Source organism: Elephas maximus, chromosome 6, assembly GCF_024166365.1.
Source record: "Elephas maximus indicus isolate mEleMax1 chromosome 6, mEleMax1 primary haplotype, whole genome shotgun sequence".
Lineage (NCBI taxonomy): Eukaryota > Metazoa > Chordata > Mammalia > Proboscidea > Elephantidae > Elephas > Elephas maximus.
In genome coordinates this window covers 142,890,167-142,906,680 of record NC_064824.1, presented here as the reverse complement: position 1 = coordinate 142,906,680, position 16,514 = coordinate 142,890,167, and the positions used below count along the sequence as shown (strand labels likewise).

Below are 16,514 nucleotides of genomic sequence, written 5' to 3'. Positions count from 1 at the left end.
TGCTCCCCCAGCCTCTGTGGGGACAGGCCTGTCTGTGTCCCCAGCCAACCCCCGCATGGGCCAGCACCCTGGGGCCCTGTGGAGGTGTGGCTGGAGGGGAGCCTGGGTCTGTCTGCCTGCCCGTCTGTGTCCCTAGCCAACCCCTGCATGGGCCAGCACCCTGGGGCCCTGTGGAGGTGCAGCTGGAGGGGAGCCTGGGTCTGTCCGCCTGGTTGGTTCAACAGGACTGTCCTGCACCCATCTATTGTGCAGTCATCGCCAGATGCTCTGAGGGGCACCCCCTACCTGGCCTTCTCCTGTTCGGCTGTGCGGATGGAGGCCCGAAGCTCAGTGTTAGACAGCTGCAGCACGTCCTTCTCGCGGGCCTCGTCAGCCAGCGCCCGGCGAGCCTCCAGGGCCTCCCTGCGCAGCCCCTCACAGCTCTCCTCGACGCCCTGCAGCTCCCGGCGCAGTACAGCCAGCCCTTCCTGAGCCACGTCCAGCTGCGCCCGTAGCCGTTCAGCCTGGGGCGGGGAGCATGTGGCTCTGAGGTGCCAGCTGGGGGAGGCAGGAGCCAGGGACCGGGTACTAGGGCTTCTGCCCTAGGTACAGCCTCAGGTAGCCCAAAGCCTCTGGGCTCCGGTCCGGGAGATGCCTGGTGTTCGACAGCCCCCCAACCCAGGTGCTCAAAGGAGTAGGCAGGCTTCTTGCTTTGCTTGCCACCCGGCCAAAGCACCGTACCTCCCCAGCCCCGCTGAGGGCCCCAGACAGACTCCACACAGCCTATCCCGGCCTTGGTCCTGCCCTGGTCCCTCCCTGGACACTGGGACTGCTGGCCATCAGGGCCTGTTCCATAGCCCTGTCCACATGTCTGCACTGTCCCCACCCCTGCTCCAGCTGGCCACTGCCCAACGGCCCACCCCACCTGCTGGCTCCTGATGCCCACCTCTCTCTTCTAATAGTGGCGGGGCATCGTGGCTATAGCTCGTCCTAGTGTGTGGGCAGGCAGCAACTGCCTGGGGTCCTGGACTGGACGGCTCTGGCCCTGAGCCCCTAACAGCCCTCCCATCAGTGTCGGAGCTGGTGGCAGGCTGGTGTCGAGCAGCCAGGGCAGGGGGCTCTGGCTGTTACAGGAGCCGGCTGGAGTGCACGCTTCACAGAAGAGAGGCTACACAGCAGCGGGGGTCCCCAAAGCCACAAGGGGTGGGGAGCAGAGGCTAGGGGCCCAAGGTGGGACAGCTCAAGGCCCCTGCCCCGCCCCAGTCTCAGTGCCCCCAGATCATCTCCCAGCCCCAAGCTGACCCAAGGGGGCCTTTGTGAACGGACGTTGTCCCACCAAGCTTCCATGGGGCCTGAAGACAGTGACCTGCACTGTGCCCTCCCCATCCTGAGGGGCTTCTGGGTGGGGCCTGTTGACACAGACCACAAGAACTGAGCTTCCTGGGCTGAGAGTGGGGGTCTGGAGCCCTACCCACAGGTCTGTCAGGCACAGGAGCCTCCAGGCTCCACAAAGCCCACAGCCCCCTGATGGGAAAGTCTAGGGAAGAGTGGAGGCTGGCAGGCCTTACACAGGGGACTGGACAGCCGCTCCCCAGTACCGGGACCCCTGGTCTCTGGCTTCCCAGGCCTGAGCTCTGGCCTGAAGCAGAGCAGTCCGAGAAGGCTCCGCTCTGACTCTCGGGGTCCCTGTGGAGGAGGCAGAGGAGCCAGCAGAGTCCGCTGGTGTGAGGGAGCCCCAGGACCCCGCCGGGATGGCGAGTTGCAAGTTTGCCAAGAGCAGCCCTCTCTCCTGGCCGCTTGTACGGGCTGCTGTCCAGGCCCCCGGCTGGCTCCGGCCCCCCCACTGTTACTGTTGTTCTGTTTTGGGGCCGAGCCGGCCCCTCCACTGCCCCCTCCCCGCCCCATGTGGGAGCACAGCCGTGCAGAGCGTTTTCCGCGAGCTCAGCAGAAACGAGCCCAGAGGGTCAAGGACCAGAGAAAGGGCCGATCCATCATAAAGTAAACTGTTTTCATTTCCCAGGGCAGGGGAGATGAAAACAATCAAAACAAACTCGGGGGAAGCGCCCAGCCCGGCTCCCCCAGGCCCCACCGCCCCCTCCCTCGGCCTCTGAGAACAGCCGTTCCTTTGACAGGAATTTTACAGCCAAATCGCTTAATGTGATTATAAGAGTTACTTCTTCACTAGAAATCGTATAAACAGCCTCTTTTGAAATCTCCTGCAGGGGAGCAGCTCACGTGCTCTGTACTGAGGGCAGAGGGGAGAGCAGGGGGCCAGCGTGGGCACCCCGACTCGGGCATGTGTGTGCATGTGCACGCATGTACACAGTGTGTGTGTGCTTGGTGTGTACACATATGTAGCACGTGCATAGGTGTGGTGTGCATGTATCTGTGTGTCCATGTGTATGTGTGCACATGTATCTGTTGACATGCATGAAAAATGCACGAGAGTTGCATGTACTATGTGCTTCGTGTGCCTGCATACATATGCACGTAAGCACATGTGTGTGGTGCCCATATGTGTTTATGCATGTTGTGTGTGCTCATGAGTGCAGGGGTGTGTGCATACATTTGTGCGTTGTATATGTACACATGTGTCCGTGTGTCTGTTTACATGAATGCATGATTGTGTGCACAGTGCCCATGTGCTTAAACACGTGTTGTGTGTGTACACGAGTGCCTGGGGTATGGATGCATGTGTGGAGTAACGGATGCGTTTGGTGTAAGCGTGAATCTGTGTGCATGCAGATGTACTTACATGTGTCCGTGTGTCCCTTTACATGAATACATGATGTCTGTGCATGTGAGCGTGTGTGGGGTCGCATTGTGCATGTGTGTTTGGTATGCATATGTGCATGTGCATGTGTGTACTTGTGTGTGGTGCCCATGTGTTTACACATGTGCACACCCATGTACATGTCTGCAAGTGTGTCCCTGTGCATGTGGTGTGTGTATGTGAATGCGCAAGTGTGTGCATATGTGTGTGTGGTGTTCATGGGTGGATTTACATGTGTGTTCATGTGCATGTATGTGTGTGCACACACACGTGAACCTCTAGCAGGGCTGCAGGAGGTCTGAAGTTCCCCCAGTTTAAAGGCTTTGAAAATGTTATGGTTTCCATGGTGACCCTGGGCCAGCCTGGCGCCTGGAATGGCTCTTCTGAGCTGCCTCTCTGTGATGCACACACACACACACACACACACCCGCCTCCCCACACCCTTTCTGGGGGCTCCCCTCTCTTCTTTCGGGGGCTGCTTCTCCCAGAACCTGGAACTTCTCAGGAGGCCCCTGCTGCCTTCCTCACCCCCCGCCCCAGCTGCTCCCCACTCCCAGTTTTAAAATCTCCCCTTTGCTTCCCCGTGTGGTCGCTGACCGGCTGACTTTGAAATCTGTTGAAAGGGGACCTTTCTTTTTCGGGGCCAAAGTAAACAGCCTGTCATGTTAAATCACACTCTCTCCCTGCCGGTCCTGCTCTCCCGGCCTGCCCTCCAGAGGGTGCTTTGGAGGGGGCAAGCCCCTCTCCTCACCCGCTGCTGCCAGCGGAGCTGCTCCCCCCAGGCCTGGAGCCTGGCGGCCACTCGCTCTGGCGCCAGGTCAGGGCCCGCCTGCTAGCCTTGGCACGCAGCCCAGAGCCCAAGTGCTAGAGGCGGCCACGTCCCCCAGCCTCACCTGGCCTCTGGGCTGCCTCCTCCCCAAACCCTAGCCTCGAAGCCTCAGACTCTGGCCCAAACCCCCAGGCCCGCTGCCCCCCTAAGTCCTGTCAAACTGGCCTCAGAAACACTCCTCAGATCTGCCTGCCTGCTGAGTGCCCCGGCCCTGCATGGGCCTCTGCTGCTCCGCCCAAGGCTGCCCCCAGGACTTTGTCTTGTGGCTCCTGGGGACTCCCGTGTCATCCAAGCGCCTCTGAAAACCCCAGCAACACCCTCCACCTCCTCGCTGCCCCTCTACCCCAGGCATCCCGAAATCCAGGCTCACCCCACCCCAGTGTGGAATACCACGGAGTCCTGGACTTGTGCTGCCATGGGGCCAGAGTCTGGGGCACCAGCCTCATCCAAGCAGTTCTTGAGGCTTGGGGGATGGAGGACCAGGAAAAGGGGCTCCCCTTGGGCTGAGGGCTGGGTTCCCAGGGAGGCCTTGTTGAACTTGGATGCCCCCATGCCCTGAGGTGCTTCCCCTGCTGGAGGCCTCAGCCCTCCTGAGCCAGCCTCTCTGTCGACTTTCTCCCCTGGACTAGACGGCCCCAGTGCCTTCACTGTGTGGTCGAGGCTGGGCTACCACTTCCCTGACATCTGGCCACCCGGCCTCTCTCCAATTGGGGCCCTCAGAGAGAGCCTGCAACCCAAGAGTTGCTGGACAAGAACACATGCGCAGAACCAAGCAGGCGAGGAGCTGCATCCCAGGACCCAGGCCCCTGTCAAAGCCCCGCCATTGTCCACAGGCAACTTTCCTCTGGAATTCAGCCAGGTCCCTGACTCAAGTCGCGTTTCTCCCCTGAAGCCAAATCTATCACTTTAGAAGATTTGAGGAACGTACCAGTCTTTTCACTCAAAAATGAAAGCCTCTGTCTCCCCAGCTGACGGCGCGGGGGCGGGCAGCATTTTGTCAGCTGAGAGAGACCGCCACGGTCTGGGGTCGGGGCATCAGTGAGGGGCATGCAGGCCTGGACCCCACCTGGGGACCATGGACTCCGGGCCCCCTGGTCTGCCCCCCTGCCCCCCATCTACACTCACCTCTCTTCCCATGCTGCTCCGCTCTGCCGCCACCTCACGGAGGCTGGTGCTCAGGGCTGCAGACTCCTTCTGGTGGGTGGAGATGGCATCTGTAAACTGGGCCTGCAGAACCCTCAGCTCCTCGGTCACCGTGGATATGGTGGCCTGGGGAGAGACTGGGCGTCAGGGGCTGGCCCCTGAGACTCCCACTGGGTCTGCTGGGTCTTGCTGGCAGCCACATGCTGTCCTGGGATCAGGCAGGCAGCTTATTCAGGTGGCACCAAGTGGGGCAGTAGTCGAGCCTGGCCTGGTGGCTGGAGGTCAGGACTCTTGTGCCGACCACTGCCTATGATGCCACGCCAGTCCAGAGGAATCAAGGATATAGGATGAGGAGCACAGCCCCCTGAGGGGATGCACTGTGAGAGGAGGGTCAACTGGGTGGGGGGTGGGCCCGTGGCATCTCACACACCTGCACAACGGGGCCCAGGAGATCTGAAGTCCTTGATTGCTAACGCTTTGCCTGACTCTGCCTTCCTGCCGGCCAGCAGCCACGACACTCTCCAGAGTGACCCCCAGCCCTGGCGGTGCTCAAAGTCACCGGCCCAAAGAACAAAGACCTGACACCGTCTGGCTCACCCTGTGCCCTCCCAGGCATGGACTCTTCACTACTCCGGTGTCGGCCTCACTATCAGGGAGAGGACCCTCCCTCCCAGAGTGCCATGTGTGCCCTAGAGGCCAAGTAGTACAGGCCTTGCCTGGGGCGGAGGTGGAGGCGGGGCTCTGGAGCCGCCCTTGTGTGTCCAGAGATGCACAGCTCCCTGTGGGTGGCTGCCTCCAGCTTGGGGTCTGTGGAATGCCCCACATTGCACTCCTTGGATTCTGCAATCTGCTGCTCCAGGGCACCAGTGGGGTGGGGGTTCCCATCAGGCTGTACCCTCTGCTCTTGGCCTTCTCCGGCCCCTGGCCCCTGCTATCCCCTCAACTGAAAGGCCAGTTTGTGGACTCCACGCCCCCTCAGTGGGCACTCAGTGAGGTCTGGCCTCGAATGTCCTGAGGGGATCATGGGGCCAGGGTGTGAGGGTACCATGACTCAGGGCAGGCCCCCCTCCCGGGGTGCGCTTGCTTCAGGTCACCTCGATCAGCCACCCTGGCTGGCACTTCTGTCCTCCCCTCCAGGTGGGGTTAATTTCCATTTCCGAGCTGAGGTGGCAAAAGAGCCCTTGAGGAGCTCCCGAAGAGCCGGCTGGTGGGCAGGCGCGCTCCAGTCCAGGGGAGACTCAGACCTAGCTCAACGGAAGGCTCCGGAAGCCAGCACTGCCCCCAGGAGGCCTGTCCTGGTTCCACTGCCCACCGGGCGGGCGAAGGAGGGGGCGGGGTGGGAGGAGGGAAGAGACCCCTACAGCCCTGCACCAGCTCACCCTTCCGCCTTGCGCTCAGACCACCGGCTGGCCAGGCCGCGGGGGGCGGGGCCGGGGGGGCAAGTGGTGGGGGCGAGAGGGGGGAGCGGGGACAGCGCCGAGCGGCGGGGGGGGGGGTTGGTGTGGGCCAGGGCGGCGCCAAGCAGGGGCTCCAGGAAGCGGGAAGCTCTTGGGCAAGGCTTTCCTGGATCCTGGGGCGGCCCTGCTGGGGTGACCTGGGACCGGTCGTGGCGTCAGGCAGGGGAGGTGAGGACACACCCTGGCTGCGCAGATCATCCATTGCAACACCCTCTCCCGCCGCAGATGCCTTGGGGACTGGCAGTGAGCAAGGCCGCCTCCCTGGGGCTGCTGTCCTGCCGACATGCCCCTGGCCTGCTGGCCTGCGGTGCAAAGCTGTTCCCACTCACTGCCCAGTGCAGACATCCTCGTCCATTCACTCGCTCTGACTCACTCACACCACTGGGCCCTCCAGTCTGGGGCCTCCTGAAGCTGGGGCACCTGGGATCTCCTGGACTAAAAATGAGCACAAGACTTCCGGAATACGCCTCGGCATGGCTAACGGCCGTGGGGCTGGCAGGAAAACGCCAAGGCAGAGGAAGCAGAGCTGGCCCGGCTAGGTGAGGCGTGTTCCACCAAGACGTGGGGAGAGAGGCCGAGGCTGGAGTTGGGCGGCCAGGGCAGGGCCAGCGCCCTGGACCTCGGCTGCTCCCTGCGGGGGAGCCCCCTGGCCGCTGATCCTGCTCCCTACAACCAGGGGTTCACACCCACCTTCCTCTGTCCTCCCCGGCTCTGGCCCCCTCCTCTCCGATTCCTGCCACATCACTCTTGCCCCAGGCCGCCCCCACCCCATCTCTGTACCATCTGAAGAGGACTTGGAGGAGCCCTTGGGCCCCAGAGCATGGTGGCCACCTTGCCCTAGACAGCAGCAGTGCCCAGCCCACCCATGGGGTGGGGGCATGGGGCCCCAGAGTCGTCCTGACTCCTGCCTGCCTGGCCACCCCAGCACACGCTCCAGATGAGAGGCCCAGGAACACTAGCTAGCTGCCCACAACAGCCTTAGTTCACTGTTGGGGTGCGTGGTTGCTCCCTGGGGGCTTTCGTGGCCCCCTGGTGGCCCCCCAGGCTGAAGCCTCTCCTGGTCAGCTTGGGATCCCTGAAACAGTCCTTATGATTGAGGGCTGCCTGAGATATCTGCTGGCCTCTCCAGTTTAATTTCTCCTTCTGAAGGGCGCTCTCGGTGAGTTTGTCCCTAGCCTCCATGGCCTCATCCGTATCCTGTTCCCCCTGCCTCCCTCCCCATGCCTATGTTCTTTGCTAGGAGCAGCTCAAGTGTGCAGTGGGGAGGCCGTGTGTGCAGGGCCCGCTGCTCACCAGGTGGGGCCTAGGCAGGGCCCTGGCCTCTGGCCCTGCCAGTGCTAGACACGGTGTCTGGGGTGGTGGTCCTGGTTCTTGGTTCTTCCCGAGCAGAGCTGAGCTCCTGCAGACCCTTCCCGCCCGTTAAGACTGTCTCCTCCCAAGGGGCCCAGGAGACACTGGGGAAACTGAGGCTCAGGCGGGCAGGGAGGGGGCGGCCCAGACACACTGGTTGACATGAAGAGGGTGTGTCTGTGGGGTGCAGGTCCCTGGCTGTGCAGGGGCTCACCTTGGCTCGCTCCTGCTGGCCCTGGGCCTCCTGCCGTGCCCGCTCTAGTTCCTGTGTGGCCGTGGAGAGCTCCTCCCTCAGCAGGTTCCGCTCTGCTTCTTTCAGAGACAGGGCCTGGAGGTGACAGGATAGGGTGCAGGTGAAGGATACGGGGGCTCGGGATGAAGCAGCCCCTCTCTAAGCAGAACTGCCACAGAATGCTGGGCGCTAACACCCCTGCAAGTCACTTCATGTTCCCACTTGTACGTTGCTGCTGTGGGGAGGGGGCAGGAACCTACAGAGGCAGCCCTTGAGTTCCCTACCTAGGATCTAAGACCTGGGGGGAGATCTGGTGGGGTGAGTCCCTACCAGTCCCAGAGCCTCCTTCCTCTGCTGGGTACTTTCCTAACTTCACCCCTTTGTCCAGACTGCCCCCCACTGGGGATGCCCTGTACCTGTCCAGATCCTACTCTCTCCAAAGGCCCAGTGCAGACTGGGGGCTTCAAAACCACCCCTACCTGAAGCCCCCAACCCCTCCAGTGCACAGAGGAGGAGCCACTGATGGTCTGTCCATACCCCAAATGCTAAGTCTCACTAACAGTAGAGACATACTCTCAGTGACGCTGGAAGATCGAAAGGAACCTGGCAGCACTCAACACAATCACAGAGGTATATGTTTGTGTTGAGGTGGGGACACGTCAGCTGTGGAATGACCAGTGGCCAGGGCCATCGGCTGCAGTGTTGTAAAAGGGCAGGAAAACTGGGAACACCTGAATGTCCACTGAGGGGCCTCAAGACAAAGGATGACCCCTGCACCAATGGAACATTACTCATCCATGACGAAGAACAACAACACTCTGTGTGTGCATGTGTGGAGAAATAAGTAAGTGGCTGGCTCAGTGGCTGGGTGGATAAACGGTCAAGTGTGTTGATGGATGGTCGGGTGTGTGGATAGAAAGACGTTATTTTCAAGTGAATGGGTAGATGACGGACAGGTGAATGGAGATACAGTTGAGTGTGTGGTGGAATGAATGGGTGGAAGGATGGTTGGGCAGATAGATTGCTGGGCAGATAGATTGGGTGGATGGATGGACGGACAGATGGACGGATGGATGGGTAGATGGATAGATGAATGAGCAGATGGGTGGACATGTGGGTGGATGTATGGATGAATACATGGATAGATGGATGGGTGGATGGATGGGCAGATGGACAGATGCATGGATTGATGGGTAGGTGGTTGGATGTCTGTCTGTAGGACTGCTGTAGAAGAAAACAGCTGCAATAGCAGTGACTTGGAAAGGCTGCACCTGGCTGTGGGTTGCCTGCCACATAGCCCTTGTGCTGGGCCAGAGAAGGCATGGCGAGGTAGGGGTCAGGACCCTCCACTGTCTCACAATTCTCCGTCACCTGCTGCATTTCGTGCTCCATTTGGAGAAGGCTCTCATCGCGCTCCTGCTTCAGGTTCTGAATTTCCTCCTTCAAAGCCTCTCTCTCGGCTGCACCTTTTGCCACCAGCTCCTTCTCCTGTTGCAGCTGGCACACGGCCATGTCCTTTTCCTCTGACAGTGCCAGACACATGGTCTCCTGGGCCAAGGCAAGGCAACAGGCTGTGAGGACTGCACAGGTCAGGATGCGTGAGGCCAGCAGGCCCATGGTCCTGAGTGAGATGTGACTCATCAGGTGGATGGTTGGGCAGGTGGATGGATGGATGGATGAAATGATGAAAGAGTGAATGGGTGGATGTGCACATGGATGTATGTATGAGTGGGTGGATAGATGGATGGACGGACGGACGGACGGACGGGTGGGTGGGTGGGTGGGTGGGTGGATGGATGGATGGATGGGTGGGTGGAGGGATGGGTGGATGGGTGGGTGGGTGGGTAGGTGGATGGATGGATGGATGGATGGATGGATGGATGGATGGATGGATGGATGGATGGATGGATGGATGGATGGATGGATGGATGGATGGATGGATGGATGGATGGATGGATGGATGGTTGGATAGGTGGATGGATGGATGTTTGGATGGATAGGTGGATGGATAATAGCTGGGTGGGTGGGTGGGTGGGTGGGTGGGTGGATGGATAGGTGGATGGATGGATAGATGGATGGATGAGTCTCCAGGGCTGTCCAGCCCAGTCAGCTGCACTTCCCTTGTCTTACACAAGGAAAAACTGAGGCAAGAGCTGCAAAGAGCCTCTCTGGGCCTCAGTACCTGCCATCCTACATTTGCTTAACATTTTATAAACCTTTCCTGGCCTCTACAATGCCAAGCACCATGTCACATCAAACAGGGCCTCAGCTTCCCAGAAGCCTGTGACCAGTGGGCAGCTCAGGTGAGTGGTGTGGCCCCCTCCAGCTCTGGGGCCTCAGGCTGCACCCAGGTCTCCACAGTAGCCCTGCACACATTTTGGGGGTCCCAGGTGAGAGGGGCTTGCCCACTTGGACCCCAATTTGGACTATGGAGAGTGAGCAGGCATCTCTGTGGTCCCCTCTGGCCTGCCTGCCTGCACAGTTGCCTGGCACACACCTCCATGGCTGGTCTCCAGCCTCCCCCCGACCCTCAGGCCGGAGGTCTGTGACCCTGCAGAAGGTGGGAGAGCCCTGGGAAGTGGCCACAGCCTGGTGGGGCTTGGGAAGCAGACCTTCTCCCTTTGGAGCCGTGCCAGGTCCTCACGGTGGGCCACTGCCTGGCTCTCCAGGGCTAGCTGTGAGTCCCGCTCTTGCTGTGCCACCTGCCGCCGCAGCTGCTCCAAGTCCCACTGCAACTTTGTCTCCCGGACCTCCCCTGTACTCTTCAGCTGCTCCATGTCCACTGTGAGAGGACACGACGTCAGGTCGGCCAGTGGGGGCCACAGGCCGTGGAGCTGTCTTTCCAGCCAGGCCCTGGTGAGCTCCCATGGAGCATTCCACGCTCATGGCCAGAGTGAGTCCTGAGCCCTCACGCCATGATGGCTGCGACCAGGCTTGGGTACACGGCAGTGACAGCCTGCCGGGGTGGGGGCAGGGTAGTGGGGGAGCCCTTGAGTGGACCTCAAAGAGGGGGGCAGAGAGCCAGCTTGTTGACCCTGTGGCCATGGCCTAGTCCTGAGCCTCAGGCCAGTGCTGGAAGCAAGCCAGGCAGGGAGGAACCTGCCCACCCCCACAGACAACGGCTGGCACAGCTTGTCTAGTTGCACAGGTACCAGGCCCCATGTCCATGCCCCTTGGGGACCTTGATAGAGGCAGGACCTCGGGGACCTGGAGGAGCACCTTGCAGGGCCTGCCGCATGAGGCGTGCGCTCTGAGCCTCTCCTTCCAGCTGCTCCTGCTGTGTCTGCAACTTCGACACCAGCTGTCGGGCCTCAAAGAGGCTGCTCTCCAGGGAGTCCCTCTCCACCCTGCAGACAAGCATCAGACCACAGGGGGTCACCCTCACCCACCACCTACAAGGAGTGGCGTCCAGCTGGAGCCCAGTCTTTGGGTGACGCGGCTGTGCAGCAGGCTGGCATATCAGACAGCGCACAGGAGACACGGCATTTGTCTCAGGTCTCTGAAAGTGAACTTGGACCCTATGCAGAAATCCATGTCAGGTGAAATAAAAAGCTAAATGCAAAACCAGAACAAATCACACAGCAATGCTACACATGGAACTGTGTCCCCCAAATAGAGGTGCTGAGTCCTAACCACTGTACTTGGGAATGTGATCTTGTCTGGAAATAGGGCTTTTCTTCTATTATCAGTTAAGTTAATGAAGTCATACAGGAGTAAAAAAAAGAAAAAAAAAAAAAACCTGTTGCCATGGAGTTGACTCCAACTCATAGCGGCTCTACAGAACAGAGAAGAACTGCCCCATAGGGTTTCCAAGGAGCGGCTGCTGGATTCAAACCGCTGACCTTTTGGTTAGCAGCCAAGCTCTTAACCACTGCACCACCAGGGGTCCCATACAAGAGTATGAGGTCCTATTTCCTTTTGAGTGATGTCTCATAAAAGGGGAGATTAGGCATGGACCAGTGTCACACGGGGGAAGACAGACGCCACGTGGAGATGCACCTGCAAGCCAAGGAGGGCAGAGAGATGCCAGGGCTACAGAAGCTGAAAGAGACAAGGAAAGATTTCCCCAGGGCAGACAGAGGGAGTACGGCCTGGTCAACACCCTGAATTTGGGCTTCCAGCCTGCAGAACTGTGAGAAAATAAATTCCTGCTCTTTAAGGCCACCCACTTTGTGGTATCTCGTTATGGCAGCCCTGGGAAACCAAAACCAGAACTCGAGGAGCAACATGGAAGGGAATTTGGTAATCTTCTCAAGCAAGACACAGAACCCAGCAGACAACAACAAAAAGGCCAACAGACCTGAATACACTTAAAAAGGGAGGTGGGGGTGCATTTTGTACAGATCCCTGGTGGTGCAGTGGTTAAGAGTTTCAGCTGCTAACCAAAAGGTTGGCAGTTTGAATCTACCAGTCACTCCTTGGAAGCCTTCTGGGGCAGTCCTACTCTGTCCTATAAGATCACTATAGGCTCACCATGAATCAGTATCGACTCAACAGCAGTGGGAAATGGGGGTTTCGTGCAGAGAAGTTTCCATAAACCAACTTAAAAGACCAGGTGCGGACTTGGAGAAAAATCCACACTATATATAGCAGGAGCCCTGGTGGTGCAGTGGTTAAAGGGACGGACTGCTAACCGAAAGGTTGGCAGTTCGAAACCATCAGCAGCTCCTCGTGGGAGAAGGATATGGTAATCTGATTCTATAGAGATTTACAGCTTTAGAAACCCTATGGGGTTGTTATGAGTTGGGATTGGCTCAACAGCAGTGGATTCATATATATATACGTATATATATATATTTTTTTATATAGGGCTAAGATCCAACATATGCAAAGAGCTCCTACCAACCAATGACAGAAGGTCAGCTGACACTACAGAAGAATGTTCACAAAGGGAACACAAATGGCCAACGAACACTACATATGTGAAGTCTGCTCAGCCTCACTAGAACACAGCGAGATCAGGTCACGGTCCCACAGTGTTGTAGTGATCGTGTACCACATCAGCAAACACCTAAAATGGTGATAATATCCAGCGTTGGCAAGGATGTGGGGGCCGTTTTTTTGGGGGGGGGGAAATTTCAAAACTTAAAATATGCATTTCTTTGACCCAGCTTTTCCATCTCAAGGTGTCAGTTCTACAGAAATTCACACGCCCTGACAACGCATATACGAGAGTGGCCACTACAGCCGTCCGTAAGGCATTAGTTGGACTTACTGGCTGAAGTGTCAGTGAAAGGGAGCACGTTTTAAAAGTTATGGTGCCGCTGGTCTCTGGAGCACCATGCAGGTGTTGACAAGGAAGACATGTCCTTCGGGGGGCCAGGCCAGGGCTCCCACTGGATTTTACCTCTTCTAGGTGCCTCCCACCCCAAAGGCACAGCCTCTCTCCTGTGCACAGACACACTCGCTCAGCCCTCAGACACGGTGTAAGCGTCTACCCCCTGCCATGCTCTCCAAGGGTGAGGCCACGTGGGTTGTGCCCTGAGCATAGGCCCAGGGGTACCTGAGATCAGCTGTCTCCTTGGCCATAAGCCGGCTGTGCCTCTCCAGAGCCTCCTGCTTGGCCAGCAGCTGGGCCCGCTCCTCGGACAAAGCCTCCTTCTCCTGCATGGCTCGCTGCAGGGTGTCCATCTGGGCCTCCCGGTCCTGCAGGCTCTGTGCCAGCTGCTCCTCCAGGGCTTGCTTCCTGCATGTGACCTGTGGGAGGGGGAGGGGAGGGCCAGCAGAGACAATGAGAATGAGTGGGAGGCTGAGGAGGGGCCTATTGAGGGAAGGAGGGGCTTCTGAACAAGAATGGCAGAGAGGGAAAAGAGGGGAAGACACAAGAAACATATTGAACCTCAGAGCGCATCTGTCTGTTTTCACAGCGGATGGGACATCCACTCCCTGGTTCATGATGGAGAATTGATCAGACTAAGCGCTCCCAGCAGGAGCCAGCGGCCAATCTAAATGGTAACGTTTGTTGAGCCATATGTGTCCAGGGGGCAAGAAACATTGCATAGGAATGCCAGTGAAAGGTGGCAGAAAACTTAGATTGTTCCAGACAGAGAAGAATAAGTCAGTCCAGACAAAACATCATAAGAATTTGTCTGAGGCTTCAGAGAGCTACCAAGGTGCCAGGACTGGGGAAGCCAAGATCACGGAGGGAGGAGATGCAGAGGAATGAGCCCGCCATTCTGTATCTCTTCTCACCTCAAAGCAGTTGCTCGTTTAAAAGTTTTGTGACGAAGCTGAGAAGCCAAGGAGAACTTCTGGCAGTGTTACAGCCTTAAAAAAACCAGCTGTCATCCAGTTAAATCCGACTCATGGCACCCCACCTGTGTCAGAGCGGAACTGTGCTCCTCCACGGGGTTTTCAACGGCTGGAAGTAGATCACAGGGCTTTCTTCTGAGATGCCTCTGGGTGGACTTGAACTACCAACCTTTCAGTTAGCAGCCAAGCACTTAGCCTTTTATACCATCTAGAGACTCCGCTATGGCCTTTGGGGTACAAAACTTGGAGTTTAGAGCCACCAAAGCAGAGGGGCATTGATAAGCACCTCAAGTGTTCCGCTGGAGTCTCAAAAGGGTTTCACCCTCATAGTGGTGAACAGGCCATGGCTCACAAAAACTGAAGCTCAGGTTCCAATCAGCTTAAGCACTGGCCGGATTGTGGTAATCATCTCCTACTCTCATTGTCTGCCAGAATCAAAAGGTTCTCTCTGGATGGAGAGTAACATCATCAAGACTCTCAAATTATTTCTTAATTTTGTAATATATGATACTTGACGCTTAATCAACATTACCAGGCGTATCAGGAGACAAGATCATACAACAAAAAACACATGTAAAAACGGAAAATAGACTTGGACCTCCAGGCTATCCAGATATTAGAGCTATCAAACATGGACTTTAAAATATTTGTGATTATATGTTCAAGAAGATGGTTGGCAAGGTGTAGAATTCACAATAGAACTAAAATCTATAGGAAAGAAACCCATTATAAATTATATATTTAATAATGCAATAGCCAAAATTAATAGATGGGTTCAACAACAGATTTAATAGAATAGATGAGAAGACTAATGATCTAGAAGATAAATAAAAAGAATGTATTCAGCCTGGATCATGAAGAGAAAAACAGATGGAAAATTCAGAAAAGGGTGTAAGAGAAACAGAGGGCAAGGTAAAAAGGGCCGAAAGAAAAAAGGAGAGGAGAGAGAATATTTTAAAAAGATACTGGCTAATAATTGTCCAAATCTCACAAAATACATCAAGCCATAGATTTAGGGTGAGACATACATTCTCAAAAGAATCAATATAAAGAAAATATCACCTAGATACATCTCAGTAAATTTTTTGAATACCAAAGGTAAAGGAAAAAATCTTAAAAAAATCAGAGTGAAAAAGACAGCTCTGGTGGCATAGTAGGTAAGGAGCTATAGCTGCTAACCAAAAGGTTCGCAGTTTGAATCTACCGGGCACTCCTTGGAAACCCTATGGGGCAGTTCTACTCTGTCCTATAGGATCACTACAGGGTCACTACGAGTTGGAATCGACTCAACTGCAACAGGGTTTGGTTTTGAGTTTATCTTTAAATGAGCAACAGTAAGACTGACGGCTGTGTTCCACACAGCAACAATGGAAGCCAGAAGATGATGGAATGACTTTTCCCTAAAACACTGAAAGAAAATAATGGCTGTCCTAATATTCCATAAAAAAAAATACCCAGTGAAAATACTCTTAAAAAACGAAGACCAGAACCTTCTGCTTCTGGTAACGGTGGAGACTGCTGAAGACCAATGCTCCCATTTAGACCAACCAGAAAAGCTGTATGGCATTTATAAAATCTGTCTGAAGGCATTAGAGAGATTCCAAGCATGACAGGGGCTATGGGATCTGAGTGCCACCACGGGCTGAGATGCAGCAGGGACTCAGCTGGGACGGAGCTGTCATACAGTGCACCTGAGGCCTGGGTTGGAAAAAACAAAACAGCTTCAGTTTTATTACACAATGAGTCAAGGCTGCTCAAGAAAAGATTTATGTTGATAGTGGATTTTGGAATGAGTGCCTGAATGCACAAGCGACTAACAGCTCAGTGTTTTGGATGTGGATGAGGAAGGAGGGGAGCTCGGTATGCCAGGAAGCAGGTCAGGTATGTGGAGCTCGCTAGGCCCAAGGCCCAAGGTGCCCTGGTGAGGGCAGACCCCCGGCCCTGGGTACCAGGGAGAGGTCTGATGGAAAGGGTCTTCCTTCATGCTGCACCCCACCCTCACCACCAGCCAGATTCTGAGACTTGTGGGTCACTGCCACCGAGCTGAGGGAGTTGGCACTGCAATTTAGAAAACAGTACTGGGTCTAGGGATGCCATGGCGTGTCCACACCACAGAGGTGGCTCTGCCCCGGCTCTCTCATACAACCCAGCCCACGGATGCCTCACCTGGCCCACCTGCTCCTGCAGCTGGGCCCTCTCTCGCCGGAGCTGGGCCGCCTGCCCCTCCAGCTGCTCCTGCTGCTGCTCCAGGTGCCCAAAGGCCTGCAGCAGGCTCCTGCGCTCCGCCTGCTCCCGTGCCAGCTGCTGCTCTGCCCGTGCCAGCTGCTCCAGTGAGCGGGCCTGCTCCTGCTCCAGCACCCGTTGCTGCTCCCGAAGGCGGTCCCGCTCCTGCTCCAGCTGCCGCAGGAGAGGACAGTGTCAGGCGGGGTGGGGTCGTGCATCTAGCAAGCCCTCATCCCTCGGGAAGTGTGAGCCTCAGTCCAGGAATGAAAAGGCCAT

General features: G+C 56.9%; 1 protein-coding gene across 4 annotated transcripts in view; it reads right to left on the bottom strand.

Annotated features, from left to right (window-relative positions):
- The window catches only part of CROCC2 (ciliary rootlet coiled-coil, rootletin family member 2), a 67,585-nt gene that overhangs the window by 23,465 nt on the left and 27,606 nt on the right, over window positions 1-16,514 (bottom strand). For all 4 annotated transcript variants that reach the window (XM_049888646.1, XM_049888648.1, XM_049888647.1 and 1 more), the window contains 8 exons: window positions 16,182-16,412; window positions 13,267-13,460; window positions 10,983-11,110; window positions 10,376-10,545; window positions 9,135-9,311; window positions 7,746-7,859; window positions 4,707-4,850; window positions 286-503 (listed from right to left, as the gene is read on the bottom strand). In XM_049888646.1, the coding sequence (XP_049744603.1) occupies window positions 286-503; window positions 4,707-4,850; window positions 7,746-7,859; window positions 9,135-9,311; window positions 10,376-10,545; window positions 10,983-11,110; window positions 13,267-13,460; window positions 16,182-16,412 (1,376 nt within the window). The remainder of the gene's footprint in view (window positions 1-285; window positions 504-4,706; window positions 4,851-7,745; window positions 7,860-9,134; window positions 9,312-10,375; window positions 10,546-10,982; window positions 11,111-13,266; window positions 13,461-16,181; window positions 16,413-16,514) is intronic.